The following is a 21,332-nucleotide window of genomic DNA, read 5'->3' on the forward strand; positions in this document are numbered from 1 at the left end:
GTGTGCGGAGGTGTTTCGCAAGAGGGGCTCACATTATATAGGCGCACGGTGACCCGCAGCTGACACTGATGATTGATCCTGGTGCTGTGATAAGTGCCTGTGCACCGGTGAGCACAGTGGTCCACTGAAACCAAGCCAAGCGGAAAATTAGAAATCTCTTCATCCCTGGTCCATTTGAAACGTGATACCTCCCGTCTTCCCCTCGCACAGGCACCTTTCCTTAGCCAATAAATGAGTAATTAAATGATGTGTTTGTGTGTGTGTGTTCCCACATGGCGACTAGTGCCTTGTCCTTGGGGGATCGGCCTGAGCTGGGGTGATGGAAGTATTAAGTCTCAAGCAGAAGTGCCCGTTTACATCTCCTATGGTCTGCATCAGAGAAAAGAGAAACACACACACACATCATATTGTCCCAGATAAATGCACACGCACGCTGTTAGACACACGCGCTTGAACTGTACAATGTGTGTTGGATGTCAGCTGGAGGTGCAATGGTGCCTCTGGTAGCTAATAAATCAAAGTCCGGCCTCCTGTGAGTGCAGCGCCTGACCTTTTGGAAGCCATCAGTTTGGTTCTACTCCTACAATCACACAGGGACACAAATGCCCCCCTGTGTTAACATTTCCCGTCCTTTTTTTAACTTGTCACATCTGTTTCTCTATGTTGTCCAGGTACATCGGCCCAGGGCAGCCCCCTTCTGGCCTCCCTCCCCATCCCGGGACGGCCTCTGCAGCCTCAGCTCGACCTCAAACACCTCCTGCCCTTCAGACTCAATGGATCCTCTCCCCTCAACCTCTTCCCTAACTTCAACGCGGTGAGTGCAGTGGCTGATTGCAACCTGACATCCTAAAAGAAGAAGAATGTGGTTTTTCTCTGTGCCAGGAAGCAGCTTAACTTCATAGGAGATATAAATAACCGGGTCCCATAAACTCTCCCGCTGTCCCTTCAGGGGCTTCGCCCTCAGTTTTGGATGCTCATCTTTATTCTGACCAATCCAGTTGTCACCTCAGAATGAGCTTCTGAACAGATGATACCGTTATTATTGGCTCCGTGCCTCAGTGCTCAGCGTGCCTCGGCCCAGGTCTTTGATCCTTCACTTACCAGCGCTATAACCATTGTCGTTTTGTGTGTGTGTGTGTGTGTGTAGGCACTTCTGATTTCTTTGATCCCAGTCTTAAGCGCGTGTGCTTGTGCGTGAGGGTGTGTGTGTGTGTGTGTGTGTTTGTGTGGTTTGCTTTATTCATGGCACACTATGGAACCACCTCCAGTTCCGTCAATGGAAAGTAAGCCACAGCTTTTGCTTCAGCTTTACACCTTTTTCCGACAAAGCAGAAAAAGGTTTGTGAGAGAGAGCGAGGTAAGGCCACATAGACAACTGAGTCTCCAAACTGCTTAATGAGAAGTGCAGCTTGTTCATGTGGTCTGCCGCGCTGCACCGCGTAATGGAGGAGTGAGACATCAATTCCTCTAACCCCCCTCGTGTGTTTATATTAGTGGTGGAGGCAGTAGAGCAGCCCTCTGGTCAGTGTTTAGTCTGTGTGCTGCTTATGTTTCAGTTAGGAAATAGACATTTTTATTCTCAAACCATTGTCTTCTATGTGATTTGTTTTGTTTTGTTTTTGGCCTCATTTTATTAAAAAAATGCATATTACAAAACTATTTTTGGAGAATATTAATTAAATCAGAAAATCATACTAACAGACTCGCAGTGATATTTAATCTTTCCGCCACGGTGAGAAAAAATACAACTCGCAGTCGGACCTCAACCATAAATTATGATAACTGTGGAAATGACATCAAGTGATTGTCGCTTCAGTCCCTGGAGCAGACGATTAGCCTCCACAACGCACAGTCTGACATTAATGGCATTAATCACAAAGTCCACTCAACGGGGGCCCTCAGCCCCGTCGGGGCACATGTCGTCCCTCACGCATGCAGGAGGGGAACGATGAATGCACCTCTCTCCAAAACGAAATATCCCCCCCGTTCCCCTGGTGTCCCATCTCACATCCCCTCCTCTGTCTCCCCCTCTGTGTGTCTCTCTTTGTCTTCACCCATATGCCATTAAACCCCATCATGGTCTCTGCCGCCCGGAGCATGGATAAGTTCTGTCTTCACCAGGATGGTGGGGGGGGGCAGGACGGAGGGTTTGGACAAAAGACTCATTTATAGCAGTCGGTTCAGGATGGCTACTGACGGACAATGGGTACATTCTTGGGGAACTAAAACAACTAGCTGTGTGCAGCCTGCCCTGCTGAGGTGGACAGAGGGCAGCAGGAGCGGGAGAGCTGGGTTTCAACAGCCCGGCTGTGTCAGTTGATCCCAGTGGGGGCTTTACAAAGGTAAAGACAGCCCTTAGGGAAAGACAAACCTGCAGCCTGCAGGTTTCAGTGTCAGGTGTGTTCATGTTCCCGCTCACACCACGGCCTTCTCGAGGAATCGGTAAGCAATCAGACTCCATTCTTGCAGAAAAGCAGCAGTTGTGTCTTCTGAAGGGAGCTGATGTTGTTGTCGGGCGCGTGTATCAGAAAGGAGGCGGCGCGTCGTCCTCACCGCCGTCAATACAGCCGCACGCCGCTTGATCTCTCAGGGGCTGAGGCCGGCGCAGATCCATTGAGCGCTCTAACTCTGTGACCGGGCCCCCGTCCAGCCCGGGGAGGGATCCAAGATGATTCTTATATTTGATACCACGGCGAAGGGCGACACATCGAAATCAGCTGCGGCACTCAGACCCTTCTAATGAAGCGCCGGCTTTCACTTGACTGTTTATAGTGTTCCGTTCTGGGACTGTCTGCAGTCTATTCACAGACAGTTAAGATTGAATTAGTCTCCCCAAAACCCCTCTCCAATTACTGCACTGCCTCATAATGTATTAGGCACTCGCATAACTGGTATTACATGAACTCTAACTACATTTAAATATGAGCTGGAGCGAACAACAGACCAATGTAGCCGCGTTATCCTGCGAAGCCCGGTCCATGTACATTCTCACAGAACAGGAGCCGCTGCTTGACTATTAGTAAAATATTTGTGGAGTGTAACCCGCTTAGGAGCGTGACTCAAATTGACAGAAGTAAACTCAAACTCAACAGAAATGTTAAAGCTGCAAAGTTCACAGGCAGCCAGCAGATCTCTGAATATTCCATTCATTTAGAGAAAATGCTGCGGTGGGTGTAACGCTCTCTTACATCATATTTACATTTTATGTCAGAAACAACTATCGTATGTTATTAGTATGTTTCCATCACTATCCCTGATGCCAGTGCATTGTGACTAATCCAGCATGAGTCCCTTTTTGGTTGGGCCCTAGTTTTGAGGTGTGGATGTCGAATAAAAAATGTGGAGCTCTTTTAACACGTTCCAGGCTGTGAGAGCTCTGATAATCCCGCTGATTACTCGCCTGCAGCGCTCGAGTCAATCTGACGCACATCTTAAATATCATCAGAAGGCAGTGACCAGTGGCCTCCTGTCTTTACTGTTTCTGCAATTAAGAGCCGACGGCAGCGGATTGGCTGAGATCAAAATCGAAATGTTATTGTTTGACACAAAAGTATTCGGTTGAAAAATGACATTTAAACCAATAGTTCCTCGGACTGTCATTGGTGCTCACAGTCATACTTTCAGGTCACTAAAACCTGTGTTGGTAGACAATAAATGTGTGTTATTTTCAGGCAATCGGACTGAATATACTTACATTTATGCTTATTACAGTCACATTATTTGTCAGCGCTGGGTACAACTCACCAGCAACATTAAATTAGCTGCCATTCAAGTATTATAAGTCTTTCTCTCAAGTCTCTCAAGGTGCCTTAAACATGCACACAGCTTCAGCTATCACTGTTAGACACTCAGCTGCAAGATGATCACACAGTCGAAATATAACCTCTATTAAAGGGATTTATTTTATGGACCGAGCATTGTAACCTTTGCAAGGATGAAGTTTATTTCAGGACTGATGGATTAGACTGCATTAGTTTTAGCTTGCCAACTGTCAATCCTCAGTATATTTCTCAAGATTGTTGCCGAATGTTCACCACACAATAATACCTCATTATTTCCCCATTACATTCTTCTCTAGTTAAACAAATTTAAGTGGGCACTTTGGTCATGAAGAAAAAACTATATTTGGCTATTTTGTGAACTATACGACCACTGTTGTTTGACCTATAACTTCCTTTTTTTGTCTTCGTATGACCCAAAATCAAAAAGAAAGATGGCCACCTCTGCACTAGAGGACATACAATTATGGCCACACAGAAGAATGAATCTTGTCTGTCTGCCTCACCTCTAAATGGTGAGCTGCACAGACCTTGCTCATTTAGGAAAATAAAATTGCCTGGAACTGATGTGGTTTGCACTGGTCTTTTCTGTCTGTCCCTCAGATGGACCCTGTCCAGAAGGCAGTGATCAACCACACATTCGGTGTTCCTCAGCCCCTGAAGAAGAAACAGATCATCTCCTGCAACATTTGCCACCTGCGCTTTAACTCAACGGTAAGAAATGTTTCAGTGCCAATTGTGCTTTGATGTTTATGAGAAATATAGTTTGCGGTACAATAAGAGAAGGAAAGAGACTAAATAACAGACAGTTTGATTTACAACATGAATGCAAAAAAAAAACATGTCTAGCCTCAGGGAAAATAATTGCTTTGTTTTGAGCTTCTGCTATCTTCTTCAATGAAAATGTGGCTGCCCTCATTTACTGAAGCCCTTATCATCCCACTGACTCTGTTTGTCTGTGTGAGAATAAGCAAATATTTGTGTCTGTATGCAAAACAAAACACTCTGTGGAGCCCTCTCTGTGAATTTATCTAAAAGTAAAAGATGGTAACGTACTTTTTTCTTGTTATGTGCACATAAAAGTTGAAAGTCTCCTTTCCATTGGGATCTGTATGTGTGTGTGTGTGTGTGTGTGTGTGTGTGTTGCCTGTTGTTCTGTTATGACGGATTAGACAGCGGGGAGAACTGTCGTTTATCAGCGAGGAGCAGAGACAATCAGCAGCCGCAGCAGGAGGCGGCATTCTCCGCTCCTTGTTCCATTCCTCCCATCCCTGCCACTGCTCGCACAAGCACATACACATACACACATACTGTAGGCTGTCAAACATGCGCATGCATTCATAACACATGAGACCCGCAGGCTAGCATCCCATGACACTTCATGCATATTCACACAAACAAATAGATAATAGTCCAGAAGGCCTTAAATCATCTCGTCTGGCACTGTAAAGTACACACACACACACACAGGGACTCCATCTTCAAAGAGGGTCTGAGGCTCAGGGGACCAGGAGCTGAGGGAGGGGGGAGACTCCTCACCCACAGTAGAGAGAATCCCATCCGCTGCCACTGCACACCGACTTGAAGAGGAGTGTCAGGTCCGACTAGCTCTGTCTGTCACTGCGGGAACATGAATGCTCTCCTAACACCTCCATGTACCCCCCCGAGTTTTCTAACATATTACACACAAGTTATCCTGATGCTTAATTCTCAAAGGCAAAAAGAGGAAGCTTCCTCTCTTGCTCAGTGGAGCACAAACTGCCTTTAAAGAGCAACTTACTAGCAGTGGAAAAGTCTTGTTCTTGCTGATCTCCAGTGGTTCAACTGCTCACCTACCTGCAGTGATGTAAAGGTGTACTACAGGGATTGTGACATCACTGATGGGTGGCACAGGCCGCAAAAGAAGTCTAACGACGCTTTTGATGTACTGGCAAATACGTTTGCTCGTTTTTTCATAGAGCGATATCAACGATCAATGCACTGTCACATCTGTATGTTAAATAAACCTTTACACTAATCTGGTTTCATAGTATATATATATATATATATATATATATATATATATATATATATATATATATTTCTAACGAAAGCCAATTAGCATACTGTACTTCCTGAAATGTAAAATATATCTTTTAACTTTACACCAGAGGAACGCCTGGGGAGCTAAGCCTGTCTGCTGCAAAGCTAAAATCCAATTTCCAGTTCCAAAAAGGAAATGGTTTGATAACTTGTTTGTTTTGGGGCATTTTACATTATACGTTGGTTTTTTTTACTTTCATTAACAGTCGAGATAGTGGGACGGATTTTGTCCGTCAATGGCTACCGAAAAAGGCCTGAGGATGTTTGAAAGGTGTGAGTGTGTGTGTGTGTGTGTGTGTGCGTGTGCGTGTGAAGAGTTTTCAGTTTGTTTTTGACTTTTTTACCTGCATGCATTTTTCCTTTGATGTCTTTTCTTTTCATATTTCATATTCTTACATTGTGATAACATGATGGAACATAATTACGCTTTGCGTATTTATAGCACAGTGCAGCAAAAACTAACAAAGAGACAACTGTGACAGCAAACGTATCAAAGCCAATACATGGTTACCAGCGTTCCTGCGCCTTTTTACTGGCTCACGGGGAAACGTGCACTTCAGCAATCAATTTGAAGTGAGAAAACCAACTGGCAGTTGCTGTTTTATGTTTTTGTTACATACTTTGCCACAAGCAAGTCATTACTGTAAGAGAGCACTATAGGGAGGGGGGGGTCACGTCCCCCGCCCACTAACATAACACACACCTTGTCCATCCGCCAGGACTCAATCGGACGGAGGGACTCGTGTTGGCTGGATTTGTTGCATCGTGTTAATCTCCGGAGCCTTTTCATGGCACATCAGTCGCACGATGCTCTGTCACTATATCACACCGTCAGACTTGCTAACGGGAAGTTAACTCCCGTCCCAAGCTGCTGGTATTCATATTGTAGCTAACGCACACGGCATGTGTGCGTAACCTGGAGCACAACATGCACCAGTCTTATTTATTGCTCATGGTACGTAATTTATTGTTGATCCTCGGGTAAGCAGAGAAATCCACATTTTGCTCTGAATGAAAAAGTATTGTAGATCTTTTCTGCATGTGATTATTCTTCAAATAGGAGCCGTTCACAATATAGTACAAACCCTTTACTCAACTGGGTTTGTACTTCAGGATTTGCATGACCTCTGGATGAGAGTTTGGAGGTGAAGCATTGCAGCAGTGGAAGAAAGACGTACCTAACAAACATCCTTCCAAAAAAAGGTTATTTTACACCTAATGCTTCAACTTTAAATATTGAGGGAATGAATATATCCAAATTACTCAATAGTCTCAATGTTTTGTTATATTTTAGGACATTTACTTTTTTTCCCACTTTGGATTTAATTCAAAACCAACTCCTCATTTACCCGAGTGCTTGTATTTCTGCTTCTATGTCCTATCGAAGCCACGAGCAGATGAGAGCTGATCCCTGGAGGTTGTTGTAGCTTTTAATGAGTAATCGCTGCATTGATTATCTCTGCTGTTGCGATGTATCCACGCTTCTCTGTCAACAGGGGCTTTGTTCTTGGATTGAATAAGACCGTGAGAATGTGAAGCTAAATCTCGATCCACCCAGAGGGAAATTTGCAGGAACGTGTTTATTGCTGCATGGCAGTTCGTCTTTCGCGTCCGATTTGTACTTGTGTCCTCGCAGGTGCTCGGATGTGTGCACGTGACGCCACGTGTCTACCATGTGCAGACTCTCACAGTGCACGTTAATAGGGTAGTTTTTGGAGACGGGATCCTCACTCTTGTTGCAAATTACGCATGCAATTATACCTCTGGCCTCCCCATGTGCCAGCTCCGTTATCAGGTTGGAAACAGACTCGCGTCCTTGCAGCCTGTGTGTGCCTGCAAGAGAGTCAATTTCCAGTCGTGTATTTTCCGTTTATTGCTCGTGGGCTCCATTCCTTCCAGCGCACAAAAGGTTCAGTCAAAGCCTTTCTGCCTTTCACTTTCTAATCTTTTTTTCTCATTTTCCTGCAGAACCAAGCAGAGGCCCATTATAAGGGCCACAAGCACGCCCGGAAGCTCAAAGCCATGGAGACCCAGAAGAACAGACAGCGACGAGCCGGGGAGGCCCCGTCCACGGGAAGGGACAGAGACAGAGACAGAGACCGGGGACGCGATCGGGACAGTTGCAAGACGTCCGCACCCGAGGCCGCTCTTCCCGCGCTCATGGATACAAGCTTGGTGGAGGGCGCAAGTAAGTAATCGGAAGCATCCCTTGATGAAAACTTCATCCTCCCCTCCGAACATCGTTGACAGCTTTCATCCTACCTGCTCCTCCTCCTCCTCCTCCTGCTCCTCCTCCTCCTCCTCCACCTCCATATATTGACCCCCCATATCTCTGTCCCTCCGCTCCATCCACCACATCTTCTGCACACCTTATCCTTCACCCCTTTCGCCCTCGTATCCTCTGCGTTTCTGTGCACTCACACCCCGGCACTTGCAACCACACTATAACCCTAAAACCCCTTCTGACCCGGCCTCACGTCCCTGAGCCTCGTGATGGATGGTTGAATTCAAAGCTGGATTGTCTGCGAGCAAGGCGTGTTGTGTAAACAAAGGGGCTGGCTGAGATCTATTGAGGCCTCGCTGGGCGTGTTTTTTGCCTCCCTTTGCTCTCTCCTATCTGTCTCGGTTAGATAAAGAGGGTCGCTGTAGAACCAGAATTGGTGTATTTGTGCGGCATGAAGAAAACGTGAAACGGGAGCAGAAGAGTTTTCAGGGGCTGTCAAAATCAAAAAAAATCACTTATCTTCTTTTACCGAGCTGTGCAAATGTTTTCACAGTGCCGGTGTAAATATAGACATTTAAACTTCTGATGAAGAAAGAGGAGTGCATCGGTTTCCTTCCTGCGGATAACAAATGTTGACTTTTCCACACGCCTTGTCTGCAACTTTAAGCACAAATTGCTCCGATGTCATTTCGACAGCAGGGTGAGCCCATTACCGACTCATGTTGCACTCGACGGGCTCCACCCTTTTTTCATTCATCCATCCGAGGTGAGGAGAGCAGTTTTCGCTCCCTCTCTTCTACTTTCCTTCCTCCTCCCCCCCTCCCAATAGACAGCCTCGTGAGATCGTGGATACATTCACACAAGCACACTTTCTTTGCCTTGAGCACTAAAAGTCTCCTTCAGAAAGGAGAAAGTGGACAAAAGACTGGAAGGAAGATAACATTCTCATCAAATCTCATTTTAATATTCCGCCGTTGAAAAGGAGAGCTCTGAAAGAGTGAAGCAGCACTGGAGACACGACGAGATGAGTGGAAAATGAAAGATAAGATGAAATGAGAGAGAGAGAGAGAGAGAGAGAGAGCTTGACGGTAAAGGAGGAATCAGAGGAAAGAGAAAGCAGATAAGTCATAGCTAGCTTATGTCCTGTGAATAATTTTACCGTTTCATGGCAAGTTTTTTTCGGGAGGAACACTCCTTAATAAGCCCAATTGTGTGATTGGCCTAATGTGAAATTGAAATGCAGCAGTGCGAGCCAGTGGTGGTGTGCACCACAATGCCAACCTGTAATGGAATAGTGCTTCCAATTAACCCTCTATGAAGAGAGTAATGTCTGCCATGAAACTAAAGGCTGGTGGAGCCGCCCGAGGGTTACTGCACACATTGTCTCCCTTCAGGAACCAATAACACGACGGCCGGCTGTTCGTCCGTGTTTGACTCACAATGAACAGACTCAGAGCCACCAGGAGAGGGTTATTAGCTCCATTAGAAGATGCATATTTGGACCTAGAAGGCATCTACCCTTCAAATTAAATATTATAGCCTGTATGTGGTTTACTTTTAAGCCGTCTGCGATTTCACACCCACATTTTGTCAGTAAAGGTACAGCTCACACATACAGGAAAGAGCAGAGAAAACGTCTGCAGTCGTTCAAAGGAACTAATCGGTGCTTATAAACCGCGTCCCGGACCAACAAAAGAGAGCGCGAGCGCGCAGCGAGAACAAGTGCAGCAGCAGGTTGATGCTCAGGCACACGGGGCCTGCATCAACGGCGACAGGCATCAATCACCCTCTGCTTTGATTGACTCCGCTGTTGAAATCGTCTTCACAGGGACTTGATCTGTCACCAAAGGAATAATGATTTACGGCAAGGATTTGTATCCCGGGGGGAAGTTGTTTATGTTGAGGATGCCATCGAGTGCTCGCTACCTGAATGTGATCGTGTGCATAATCAGCCCATGTTAATGTTCCTTTGCTGTTTGGCTTTGGTTAAAGTTCTCAACGGATCACTCAGACGAAATGGGACATTTGACCTCTTCAGATGTGTTTACACCCTAAAAGCCTGTTAATTGAACTGTTAAATCAATCATTTAATTATTTTTAATTTAAAGAAAACTGGCAAATTGGCAAATCAAAGCTTCTGTTAGAGAAGATGCGTGTTGGCAATGTCAGCGATAAAAATGATAGTGATGTCAATAGTGATGTTACATTTCTCCTTAACTTTAATTATAGTTTTGCTCAATTTCTTTTTGTTTTTCTTTTGTTGAACACAAATTACAAGTACAGGGAAGTGGAGAGATACAGTAGCAATTATTTTTGCAAAACTGTTAGAATTTGGGCTGAGATATAACTATCGAATATAATAATAACCTCAACTGGGATAGCTGAAATTATTGTTTGCTGAACGAGATCCTTCAGGATCTGAGTTTGGGGTTTGTTTGATTCCTACCAGCCAGCACGTCTTCCTCTCTGAGGTTCCAGCGTCAAGTCATTTGATCAATATCACTTCCCTCCAGAGTCTTCTCAGGTGGCCCTGTCTTTTCACATAAGCTCAGGATCATACCTACCGGTACCCCCCCCCCACCCGTCTCCCCTCCCCACACCTCCATCCCAAACAGGGGAGCATAAATCCCTCGGGGGGTCACTCTCATTACAGCGAGGGCACTGTCTAATCTGGCTCTTTGTCTTTTACGGGAATGAGAGCGGGAGCACAGTTATCTCCAATGATGAATTTACTCTGGGACGTAAAAAGTAAAAATCAATGGAGCGGAGTTGGATGGAGGAGAGTTGTGAATGTGTGCGGGGGAGAAGGCGCGCTAAATGAAATGGTTATATTCAGCCAGCGTAGTGCACAGTGCTCTGGGTTGAAGTGTGCGACTCCCTGCGGAGGGCACCGGGGTGAAGGGGAGATGTGTAATGGAACTCCGGTGACTTATCGGCCCGCGCTCGGCAGTCGATAGTTTGTTTGCATTGACTCGGGTCCTCTTAATATTTGGATAGTGTGGGAGAAAAGAGTAAGGTAGAAGACTGGTGGCAATTTAATTCAATTAAAAGAGAGTTGTGCTGATATACACATGACAAGTATATTTTTCAGGCTCTTTGTTTGTCTTTTAGGCATTATGCCAAATTGGTATTAAAAAAGATTTTAAAAAGCGTATAATCAGTGTCAGGCAAGTTTCTGTGGCAAGTGTAGCATATTGAAATAATACAACTATAACACCAATTATTCAAAATATAACTCCTAACATGACATGTAACTTTTTCCCATACTTCAGAGTTTCACCTTATTGTCTAGCATACATTTACCACTCTAACTTTTCCCATAGCTACACCCAAGATGAGCTGTAGGTAAGCACACAGCTCTCAAAGTAACATATTTGCTTTACCACACGAACCATCCTTGAGAAAATGAAGAAGGTATTCTTCTCCCATCCGTGTCACGAACAATCAGCTCAAAAAGATGATTTGTCAATGGTGTGTCAACAGCTTGTTTACGCTGAACAAACAAATCAATTATTGCAGCTTTAAACGAACCACGACTTGCTGACGTTATCCTTTACTTGAACCTTTTGTGCAGGCCTTCAGTCCGACCAAGAAGCAGCCAACATGGAGGAAAAGGTCGAAGAGAGTCCCGGGAGCTCAGTCATGCCGACACTAGTGTCGGAGGTTTCCCCCGAGGAGTCGGTCACCCTTTCCCCTCCACAGGTATTGCCTTCCTCAAACCTTTTAGAGATGCCCTCAGACACCATCGCCCCCGAGGTCCCGGAAGCTATGGAGGCCGCGGGCCTCCTCACCGAGTCCGCCAGCAACGCAGACACATCCAGCGTGAAGGAGGAGCCCCAAACGGATGAGGACACGGACCCTAAAAAGAGCAAGGCTCACCTCCATTGTCCCGTCTGCAAAGTCACGATGAACTCCACCTCCCAACTGGAAGCACACAACAGTGGTAAAAAGGCTATTGCAAATGTTACTGACCGTTTGGTTGGCCGGACATCCGGACGTCAAATAAATGCATGTAAAGTGATTTAAAGTGAACCATAAATAAACCTGCCAGCTCTCTACTCCCGCCACCAGGTACGAAGCACAAGCTGATGCTTGAAGGTCACAGCGTTCTGCCTCGACGCAGGGGGAAGGTGGTGGCGGCTCGCGCGGGCTGCAAGAGCAAGCGGCTGGCCAGCAAAGGCAGCGTCGGGGTGCCCAGCAAGAACTTTCAGTGTGAAGTGTGCGAGATCTTTGTGAACTCTGAGACCCAGCTCAGCCAGGTAAGTGTCCACGAGAAACATTATGTTGGGTATGTTTGAGTCCACCTGTCAGTGTTTACGTTTTGTCAGAGGGGCGGAGAGTTCTTTTGCAAGAGTTGGTACAAAGTAATGGATGCGGAGTCATTCTAATATCAAACGTTAAGCACCGGCAACATACCAAAACCCTGGGGCGTAACTTTTTACAGTAACAAAAGAGATCTTGTACAGAAGTTGTACTGACTCAAAAGTTCAAAAGTGCATTGAAGCACTGTGGACTTTGTCGACTGGATAAAGCACTCTCGCCCAATCACATCCAGCAGTGGAGAAAATAAATGCATATAATTACCTCCCCTCCACAGACAGAAGCTTTCTGCTACCTGCAGATGTTTAGCAATTACATTACACATGAAGAGATATTAGTCTTAAACTTTGACCAGGCTGACCTATAGTGTGTCCCAGAACAAAAGCTATCACAAATACCGTATATTTACATGATAAATATGAATGCTGGCATTTTAACAACCTTACATAATATAAGAGTCAAACCACTTCAACGGATGGCTTGAAACAAAGCAGCACATTCATTTACAGCCACATGAATTTTGGCTGTGATTGCTGAGAACATTCAAGCAGCCGCTATTTTTCTACATTACATAGATAACATCTGCTGGTATAACTAACTGCAAAGCCTTTCAGTTTTATTCAAACAAGTTTGCGGCCATGCCGCCCCTTTTTAATTGTCTGGTCACGTTGGTTAATTTCTCCCCCTTTGATTACATCTTAATGAAGCGATTTTCTTTTCCTGTACGCTGCAGTGGAACGATGGATAGATACAGGTTATGCGTTCCGGCGATCTTATACATAAACGCCGTCTATCCCAGCAGGACGTTTAGCGTGCAGGTGCTGCAGCCGGAGACGGGGATTTTGTGATGTCACTTCTGTGTACAGTCACACTCATTGTGTAATAATGTACCCCCATTGTTAATCAGCAGATAACACATGAAGTTGTTCCACTGCGGCACAACAGATGCCCCCGTTAGCTCGCTGATAGTGTTTTTGCTGGTTTTCGGCAGCACATGAATAGCAGAAGGCACAAGGATAGGCTGGCCGGAAAACCGCCCAAACCCAAATTCACCCCCCACAGCAAAAGCCTGCCAAGCACCAGCTTAGCGGTAAGTCTCAGCATAAAGACACAGACAAACAAAGCACGGCCACGCACACATGCACGCGCATGCACAGAGCACACACACTTGAGGAAGAACACTAACACGTAATTGCCTTTCTCCTTTAGCAGATATACACAAACATGCTGTGCAGATGTGCCACGGTTGGAATAAAGTCAGTCCAGCAGTTAAATCGATGCATTTTTAAACCCCATCCCTAGTTTCAGTTAACTGGTTTAACCCCAGCTCAAGCAGACATGCAGTGAAGAAACACACGCTGACATGGATCTTGTTACATTGAGCTCACGGGCTCAGCATGCTTGTACACTGTTGTACTCGTTGAGTCCTTTACCCCTGAGACCAGTCTAGAATAGTCCTGCTCCTCCCGCCTGAACAGCTCTGGCATCAGCGGCCTGAATCAGCACTCCAGATGAATCACTTGTCTGCTCCTGTCATATACACACCTCCCCATCTCTCCTTTCTCCTCCTCCATCATCCTACAGAACGTGAGATGGAGTAGCTATGCAGGCGTGGCCGTGTCCGCCATGAAGAAAGCCTTCAGCCAGTACAATCTCACCTCGCTTTCCTCACAGGTCAGTGGCAGAAGAGGCCGACCGCCGGGTTGGATCGGAGGGCGCCGTAACTTGGATTGTGCAGAGATGATGGAGACATCATGTTTATATTAATGGGATAGTTCTGTTTTATCTTTTTGTTTTTTGGCTACTGATTTTATTACCACTGATACTTACTTAATGGAACTAATCTTATCTAAAGCCTAAAACTCAGACAAACGGAGGAAGACTACTTTGTTGAATCTATTTTTGTTTTCATGGTCCATTTTTAATTCAGTAGACGCATTTGTGTTCAGAAGTATTTTGAATTATCTCTAGCAAGGGCTACTGAGGCTTATTGATATTGTCGGTATATGTCCCCATTTAATTATTTTGGAAAATCCAATTTTATGTTAGTGATTATATGGAGGGTTGTGTTCAAATCAAAATGTGAGATGACTGTGGGAAAATACTCCCACTTCGCAACTTTATGGATGGACAGCTTAGATGGCATTCATTTCTGATGCTTCTTCCATGGTAGATAGGACTCAACAAGGTTTTAGGAGTCCAGTTACGTCTGGTATTTAGCGTTCCTCTGTTTAGGCCAGTTTGGTGAACACGTTATCCCTCATTGTGTTTGTCACTTCTCACCCTTCCTCCTCTCCAGACTAAACTGGCTTTGCAGAAGCAGCTGACCAAGAGCTTGACAGCCGGCTTCCTGCCCGGCCCCCTCACACAGCCAACTCTGTGCACATTGGCTACTAACCCCCTGGCTCTGCGCCACCCAATGGGCCCCACCACCTTCATCCAGAGCCCCTTCCTGGGCCCTGCACTGTTTCGGCCGGCCCCGGGGCCGCTGCGGGCCACGCACACACCCATCATCTTCTCCCCCTACTAAAGACTTGACCCACTTCCTGTTTGAGCTCCACCCTCGTCCCTTTACCGAACCCCAGGCCCTCCTTTAGTGTGACCCAAATGACAAAGGCCACACGCAAACTATGCAGCCCGTCTGACTTACAATGGAAAGAGTGCACAAGTCCTGATGCTCCGCAGGCCATGAGGCCCGAGAGCTGTTCCTATCATAAAGGCCAAGATCCCCCATCATGCCTTCTTTCTGCTCCTCTTATCGTGACCTAAGGAGCAGCACAGGCCTCCAGACAGTGACTGGTGCACACAGGCCGCTTTTATAGCCATTTCTTGGGTCGACATGGTTTGGGTTATTATATTATTGTGTAATTTATTAGAGAAAATGAATATAGACATGTCTAGATGTATGTTTAGTGTGGTTGCCACAAAATAAGGTCCCTTTACTTGATGCTCTTTTAAAATCTTTTTTTAACTTATTGAGTTAGTGGATTTCATGGAAAGGTGGGAGGGTCATAGGTCATTAAAGAAGCTGTACCAGAGGCCTCCTCATTGGGAGGACAATCCTCTCTCATAGATGAGTGTTTTCAATCAACAATCTCCAAGGACTATCTGAGGTTGATTACTGTCACGTTGTCATGTATATTATGGCTATAATCAAACAGTCCTGTGAGTGGTATGTACATCTGCCTATATTAAAACCCTGCTTCATCTCGCAACTTTATTTCTGAGTCGCAGCCATCGTCATAACCCTCCAGATTAATTTTTTCGCTCCCCATATCCGCAGGATTAAGCGCTCATTAAGGTTGAGAAAAGGTCAGCTGTCAACTTAACTTTGTTCCAATTTGCATATCTGACTTTTTTAGTGAATCGTTCACGCTATGCAGCTCGAACACTAGGTTCTAGCCAAGCTAGTGTCACAAAAACATTCCCCCAGCTATTGATGTCTTATGTTACAAAGTGCCATCGTTTCATTCACTTGTGACTGCTCTTTTTTCTTTTCCACCTCGCTGTTGACCGTGATTTTCCTGTGGCGTGATCTCAGTCTGAGATGGTGATAATAATGATGAAGAGGAGGAGGAGGAGGAGGAGGGGCCACACAAACACTAACGCGCATAGGAGGAGAACATGAGGGACAACTTGTAGACTTGATGGGATTTCAGTGCTCGCTGAAAAGTTTGATTGACAACCAGTGTCATCGCACAGCGTGGGAGGAAACAAAGCACAGTGCCATGGCAACCACATTAAAAGCACCTTAAAAATGATTTTACTTAGAAAAGGACGTTGTTTTTGATGATTTGCCTTTCTTTTGCCCTTGGTGCATGTTTTTACACATCAATTTAATTTTAAAGAAAAAATAAGGTGGGATCGAGTCACATTGTGTTTCATCCGTAACTACGAAAAGTCTCACGTTCAAAGCAATACATGCGGTGTGTTCATGTTTTTATGATGTGTTTTTCAGTTTGTCGATGGCTTTATCTACTCTATACCGGCCCCCCCTGTAACAATGTATTATGTGCTCCGACACACAGCCAGGGGCCCACTCTGAGTCATTTGGAACGAGGGGTCGTCCCTTGGGCTTGGGGATAAGTGTCACTTGCACAACCATGTCAACTGTCAAACTGTTTTTCATGCCCCCCTCCCAGGATATCTACTAACTCTCAGCCCAAAACGGACTGTTGGCAAGGTTTCATATGGACTCTGGGCTTAAACATCATCCTCTCATCAACACTCATCCCACATGGCGTACTCTTACATTACAGTAATGGAGGTGATCCTATGCATTTCTCATTGTGCAATATGTATAGTTGTCCTGTGATGCAGCAGTGCCATCTGTCGTGAAAACCTTGTAATTGCCATGCAGTGCTAGTGGTTCCCAAAACCCGTGGTCATACGGTACGTGTATTTCTGTTTAAGGACCCCTAAGTATTTCTGGGTAAGCGAGGCCATACTGATGTGATTCTCCCCCCGTCGCACTACTCAGCGAACCAGACAGCCTTTAATCTTCACTGTTTGTTTGTTTCTAATCGCTTCAGTGGGAACTCTAACCTTACGAACTGAAACTTCTGAAAAAAAAAAGATCTAGATCAGGCAGATTATATGTAGAAATCATAGAGGAACTATAGAGATTTTATCAGAGTTACTATTGTTATCTGTATCATAATCGACTGCTATCATAGAGGAGAGTAGATGACGTTATCGGAGGCTCTGTACAGAATACAGGGAGAGGAAAAATGCTTTGCTTTCTTTAGCTCTTTGTTTATTTACATGGTTTTGACAATATGTTTTTTTTTATTTTAAGTACAACGCAAAATATTTAAAGCAAACGTTTTTTGAGTGAGCTTTTCTTTTCTGAATTAATAATGTAATTCAAGGCCTTTTTAAGACAATATCCTAAAGTCACATTAGCCAGGCCTTCTCAGGGGTGACGGGTTGAGCGAATGCTAACATGACCATCCATTCAGGGTATCCCTCCATTGCTCCGGAGAGCAGGAAACACTGTACTCGTGGATGGATTGACAAAATAAAGCAACAATATTCACAGTGCTGTACCATAGAGAGGATAAAGGATGGATTTTGGAAAATAAAGCTTTTAGAACTTGTAAAAGAATTGGTTTCAATGACTGTGTGCGTGTGGATGTGCATCATACAATGTCATCATACAATACTGACGCAGAAGATCCAGGAATGAATCAGCAAGTCGAATCTGAGCATGTCCTGCTCTCAGAGTCGGGAAGTAAAAAAGGGATGGCACATGTGTTCCTGACCTTGCAGGTGCAGAAGGTTCTGGACACACTCACAGCATCTGTTTACGTGGCAACTCACGGCTACTCATTGTGCAATGTGTGACAGCAGGGCTGGTGTTTAGCCAACGTACGGCGGTGAAAGCAAATGGAAGCGAGCGTCTTGAGTCCGTGTTGCATCTGTGGCACACGAAGGAGCGATACAATGACACACCTGAGAGGCCGGTGTGGTATTGTGACAGGCTAATCTCTTTCATCTGCACATGATTCTCTACATACGGCCATTACAGAGCGTGTTGTCCTCCGAAATGGCTTCAGCGGCTGCGGAAAGATTGGCTTCTAGACAATGAATCCACGTGGATTGTGGAACAGCAGCTGTCGTGTGCGCCGACGTGACACAGTGTTGCCCGTCTCGTGCTCATCGCTCAGGGCGACTTCAACGCAATGCTACCGAGCAGAGGAGTGTCTTCATAGTGATGAACGGTGACTTCATCTCGCTGGAAAAAACATGTATTTTGGCTCAGTTAATTAACCAGATTTCCCGTTCATTTAAAGGACAGCCCTTGGATTGTTTGTGGACGGCGTGCCAGCCCGTCCTTTGTGTCAACAGTAGATAAGCACAGCGTCCAAGTCCAGGCCCTCGTGTGGTCCAATCAAAGGGAGTCATCAGATCCCCGGCGCCCCCTGAAGCCTGTATTGTGGCAGCAGGACAAGATGACATTGCTAAGCGGTGACACCGGTGTGTATCCAGTGTATTGATCAATTACCTTATCAGCCCCCTCCCCTCAACTCAAGGGCCTTATAAACAATGCTTGTGTGTGTGTGTGTGTATGTGTGTGTGTTATGAATGTTTTAGAAACTGGAGAAGAGAGTTTTCCCCACATATGCAGTCACATGTAACATAACGTCTAGGAAAGTTGTGTGTTTCGTTATATATGGCAGTAGCACCTGGTTTTACAGCACAGTTACTTGATAATTCCAGATTACAATAATTAGAGGTAATATAACATTATGTCACATGTCACTGTGGTAATTGTGTTCAGTACCACAAACCTACGGAACATTTATTTAGTTTAGGTTGGTACGGAAATGTTACAATTATTTAAAGTAATTTCCAGGTAAGTATTACTTCTGTTATCATTACTAGTCATTATCACTAATGAGTAACATGACATCACAACATTTCAGAATATTAATGGTGATTTCAATTAAAAAAAAACAGTCCTAGACTTTTTTATCATTATCATTGTTCATATTATTCTGCTGATTTTAGGTTCCACTTTGCTTTGCATGTCAGATAAATGTTGAGTTAATTGGTTTATTAAAACATATTGTGTCTAATCACGCATTGCGTTTGGTACCTATTTTATTTTGGTAATTCATACCAGCACAATTATCTATCCAATACTGATAAACAACCTTTGAGCGTTCCTGTCGGTGCTGCAAACAGAATAAGAGTACTGACTAAAAGCCAAAGGAGAAGGAGGTAGATTTGATTTTTTTTGCATCCACAATTTACTCCCTCATTATTCTTAAACTGTTTGGAGGGAGACAACGTCTCCACGTGTCCCCGTCGACCGAGCTCATTCAACATACTCCCTGAATGCAAAAACCTTAAGCGAGATCCAGCTTGTGGACGATTCTGAATGTCTTGTATTTTTGCCAGAGCGATCGAGGCCGTGCTTTGAGGATCAATGGTCCGTCTCCGAGGTTCGTGGGTAGCCGGCATGACGACTAACATTTCCCCTAACAGACGGCTTCAAGGGCGGTCGGTCTTTGCGGCCCACGCTGATAGTCCAGAGAACAGCAGGCACAGCGGATGTGTTCACTGCAGTGTGGAATTGTTTGGTTGGACTGACGCCTCGTCTATGGGGATGGTGAAGAGGGTCAATGAAGCAGCTTCCAGGGAGAATAAAGTACATATTGTCTTTACAAAATAACAAAACATGGGGGGAGTGGAGAGGGGAGGAGAGGCTAAAAAGGTCTTCCTAGTTTTCCTGCGCTCCCCTGGGACGTGGATGCTCAGCTGCAGGCATGAGAGAACATGTCATGGAACAGTAGAAAGGTTATTACTGGTAGCGACCCGAGGGCGTGCGTGGCCTTGTCGCCCTGTGACTCCCACAAGCATGTGTGAATCTCTCTTTTGTGGTCAGTGTAGTCTGAAGGTTCTTAAATCACTCAGGAGAGTGACAGACCGACGCTTCGCTCCTGCACCCTCGCACTGTGTATTTCACATTTTGTGTAGAGAATCTTCTGTTTTTTGGGGGATTTTTTCCCCTGTGTGCTGTCACGTGTTCTGTCACGGTCTAAATGTGTGATACAATAACTGAACCAATTTCCAGTAAAGTAACATCAGCGCACTGGCTCTGATTCTAGTCATTAAAAGGAACATGATCGGAATGAGATGGTACACGATAGCACCCTCTGGGGGAACTGCGGTCAGTGTAATATAATTTCATAAATGTTCCACTTGAGGTTTTCTCATTATCTTGCATTAACCTCTCCAGTCCATATGGCCGTGTGGGACTAGCAGATTGTTTTCTCTGCCTAAACATCTCTGACCTTGTCGGATACACGTTGTTTTCACTGGCAATGCAATGATGTGTCCTTTATTGATGGAATTAGAACGACAAATTCATTACGATCCGGTAACAACCATCCCCAACAGATTTCTGTGAGGTTGTGCATTGAAAAGGTTGGAGTGCACAGATCATGATGATAACTGAACACAAACCGGTTCCGTTTAATACGTCTGTTTAATACGTCAGCTTAATACGTCAGCCTAGGGGCATTTCCATCAGTGAAATGCACAGAATGTGAGCTTTTCCCCCCGAATAATGTTTTTCAAACGTATTTTGCTTTTGTACACTCCATATTTTGTTGGCATCAAGTATGCTGATGACCGTCATGCTTGGCAGTTGACAATTTTGCCTTCTCCTGATTGGGTTTTAATGAATGATTTAGTATGAACGGATCTGCGTTTTTCTCTCTATCAATGGGCACGTTAGCACAAATGTTGATCTGTATCAATGATATACACCTCATTACTAGATACCCCTGGGTCGTAGCGTAATTGGGAATGTTTTGCCCAACTTTATTACGGACTTGCTACTTCACCCCGCTATGTCATGTTGCTGCTTGTTACGTGCCTTGTTTGTGCGTGTGTGTGTGGGTGGGATTTTCTTCAGGTGTGCTGGGGGACGTCTCTCCTGTAGCGGATCAGCATGGGGTTAAATGGCTGTGCCAGGCCCGAGTCTTTAGGTTGCTTCAGTGGAAGCCAGAGGGGGACCAGAGGCGCGTTAGCTGCTGCCGTGAGGAGTTTTTGAGCCAGTGAAAAAGGAGCCGGATGCCGTACTCGTCTTCCTTTTGGAGATTGTTTTCAGGTGCTTTGCGTTGAGTTTCCCTCATTAAATACCTTTTTTTTGCCGTTTGTCCAGATCTCCCGGGTTTATTATTTTAACATGTTTGCGTCCTCCACCCCTCGACACTTTGGGGACGTAACACTGGTCTTGACTTGTGATGTCTGCTATGGGCCCTACTAATGTAGAACCTGAGGCCGTACATGTGGATGTTTAGAACACCCACGTGGTTTTAATGGAAGATCAGAGACATCTGCTGACCATGAATCAAATGTGTGGGATTGGAGTTCAGTACATTGTAACTTTTTACCTGTACATTGTAAGTTTT

The 21,332-nt window shown here is 45.2% G+C and overlaps 1 protein-coding gene across 3 annotated transcripts in view; it reads left to right on the forward strand.

Moving 5' to 3' along the window:
- Nucleotides 1-17,509, forward strand: part of znf385c (zinc finger protein 385C) — a 98,762-nt gene extending 81,253 nt beyond the window's left edge. For all 3 annotated transcript variants that reach the window (XM_040191985.2, XM_078083559.1, XM_040191986.2), the window contains 8 exons: nucleotides 672-814; nucleotides 4,383-4,493; nucleotides 7,830-8,049; nucleotides 11,660-12,028; nucleotides 12,157-12,344; nucleotides 13,397-13,495; nucleotides 13,990-14,079; nucleotides 14,705-17,509. In XM_040191985.2, coding sequence (XP_040047919.2) covers nucleotides 672-814; nucleotides 4,383-4,493; nucleotides 7,830-8,049; nucleotides 11,660-12,028; nucleotides 12,157-12,344; nucleotides 13,397-13,495; nucleotides 13,990-14,079; nucleotides 14,705-14,935 — 1,451 coding nt within the window. In that variant the 3' untranslated portion in view covers nucleotides 14,936-17,509. The remainder of the gene's footprint in view (nucleotides 1-671; nucleotides 815-4,382; nucleotides 4,494-7,829; nucleotides 8,050-11,659; nucleotides 12,029-12,156; nucleotides 12,345-13,396; nucleotides 13,496-13,989; nucleotides 14,080-14,704) is intronic.
- Nucleotides 17,510-21,332: the final 3,823 nt, after the last annotated feature.

Source organism: Gasterosteus aculeatus, chromosome 11, assembly GCF_964276395.1.
Source record: "Gasterosteus aculeatus chromosome 11, fGasAcu3.hap1.1, whole genome shotgun sequence".
Classification (NCBI taxonomy): Eukaryota; Metazoa; Chordata; class Actinopteri; order Perciformes; family Gasterosteidae; genus Gasterosteus; species Gasterosteus aculeatus.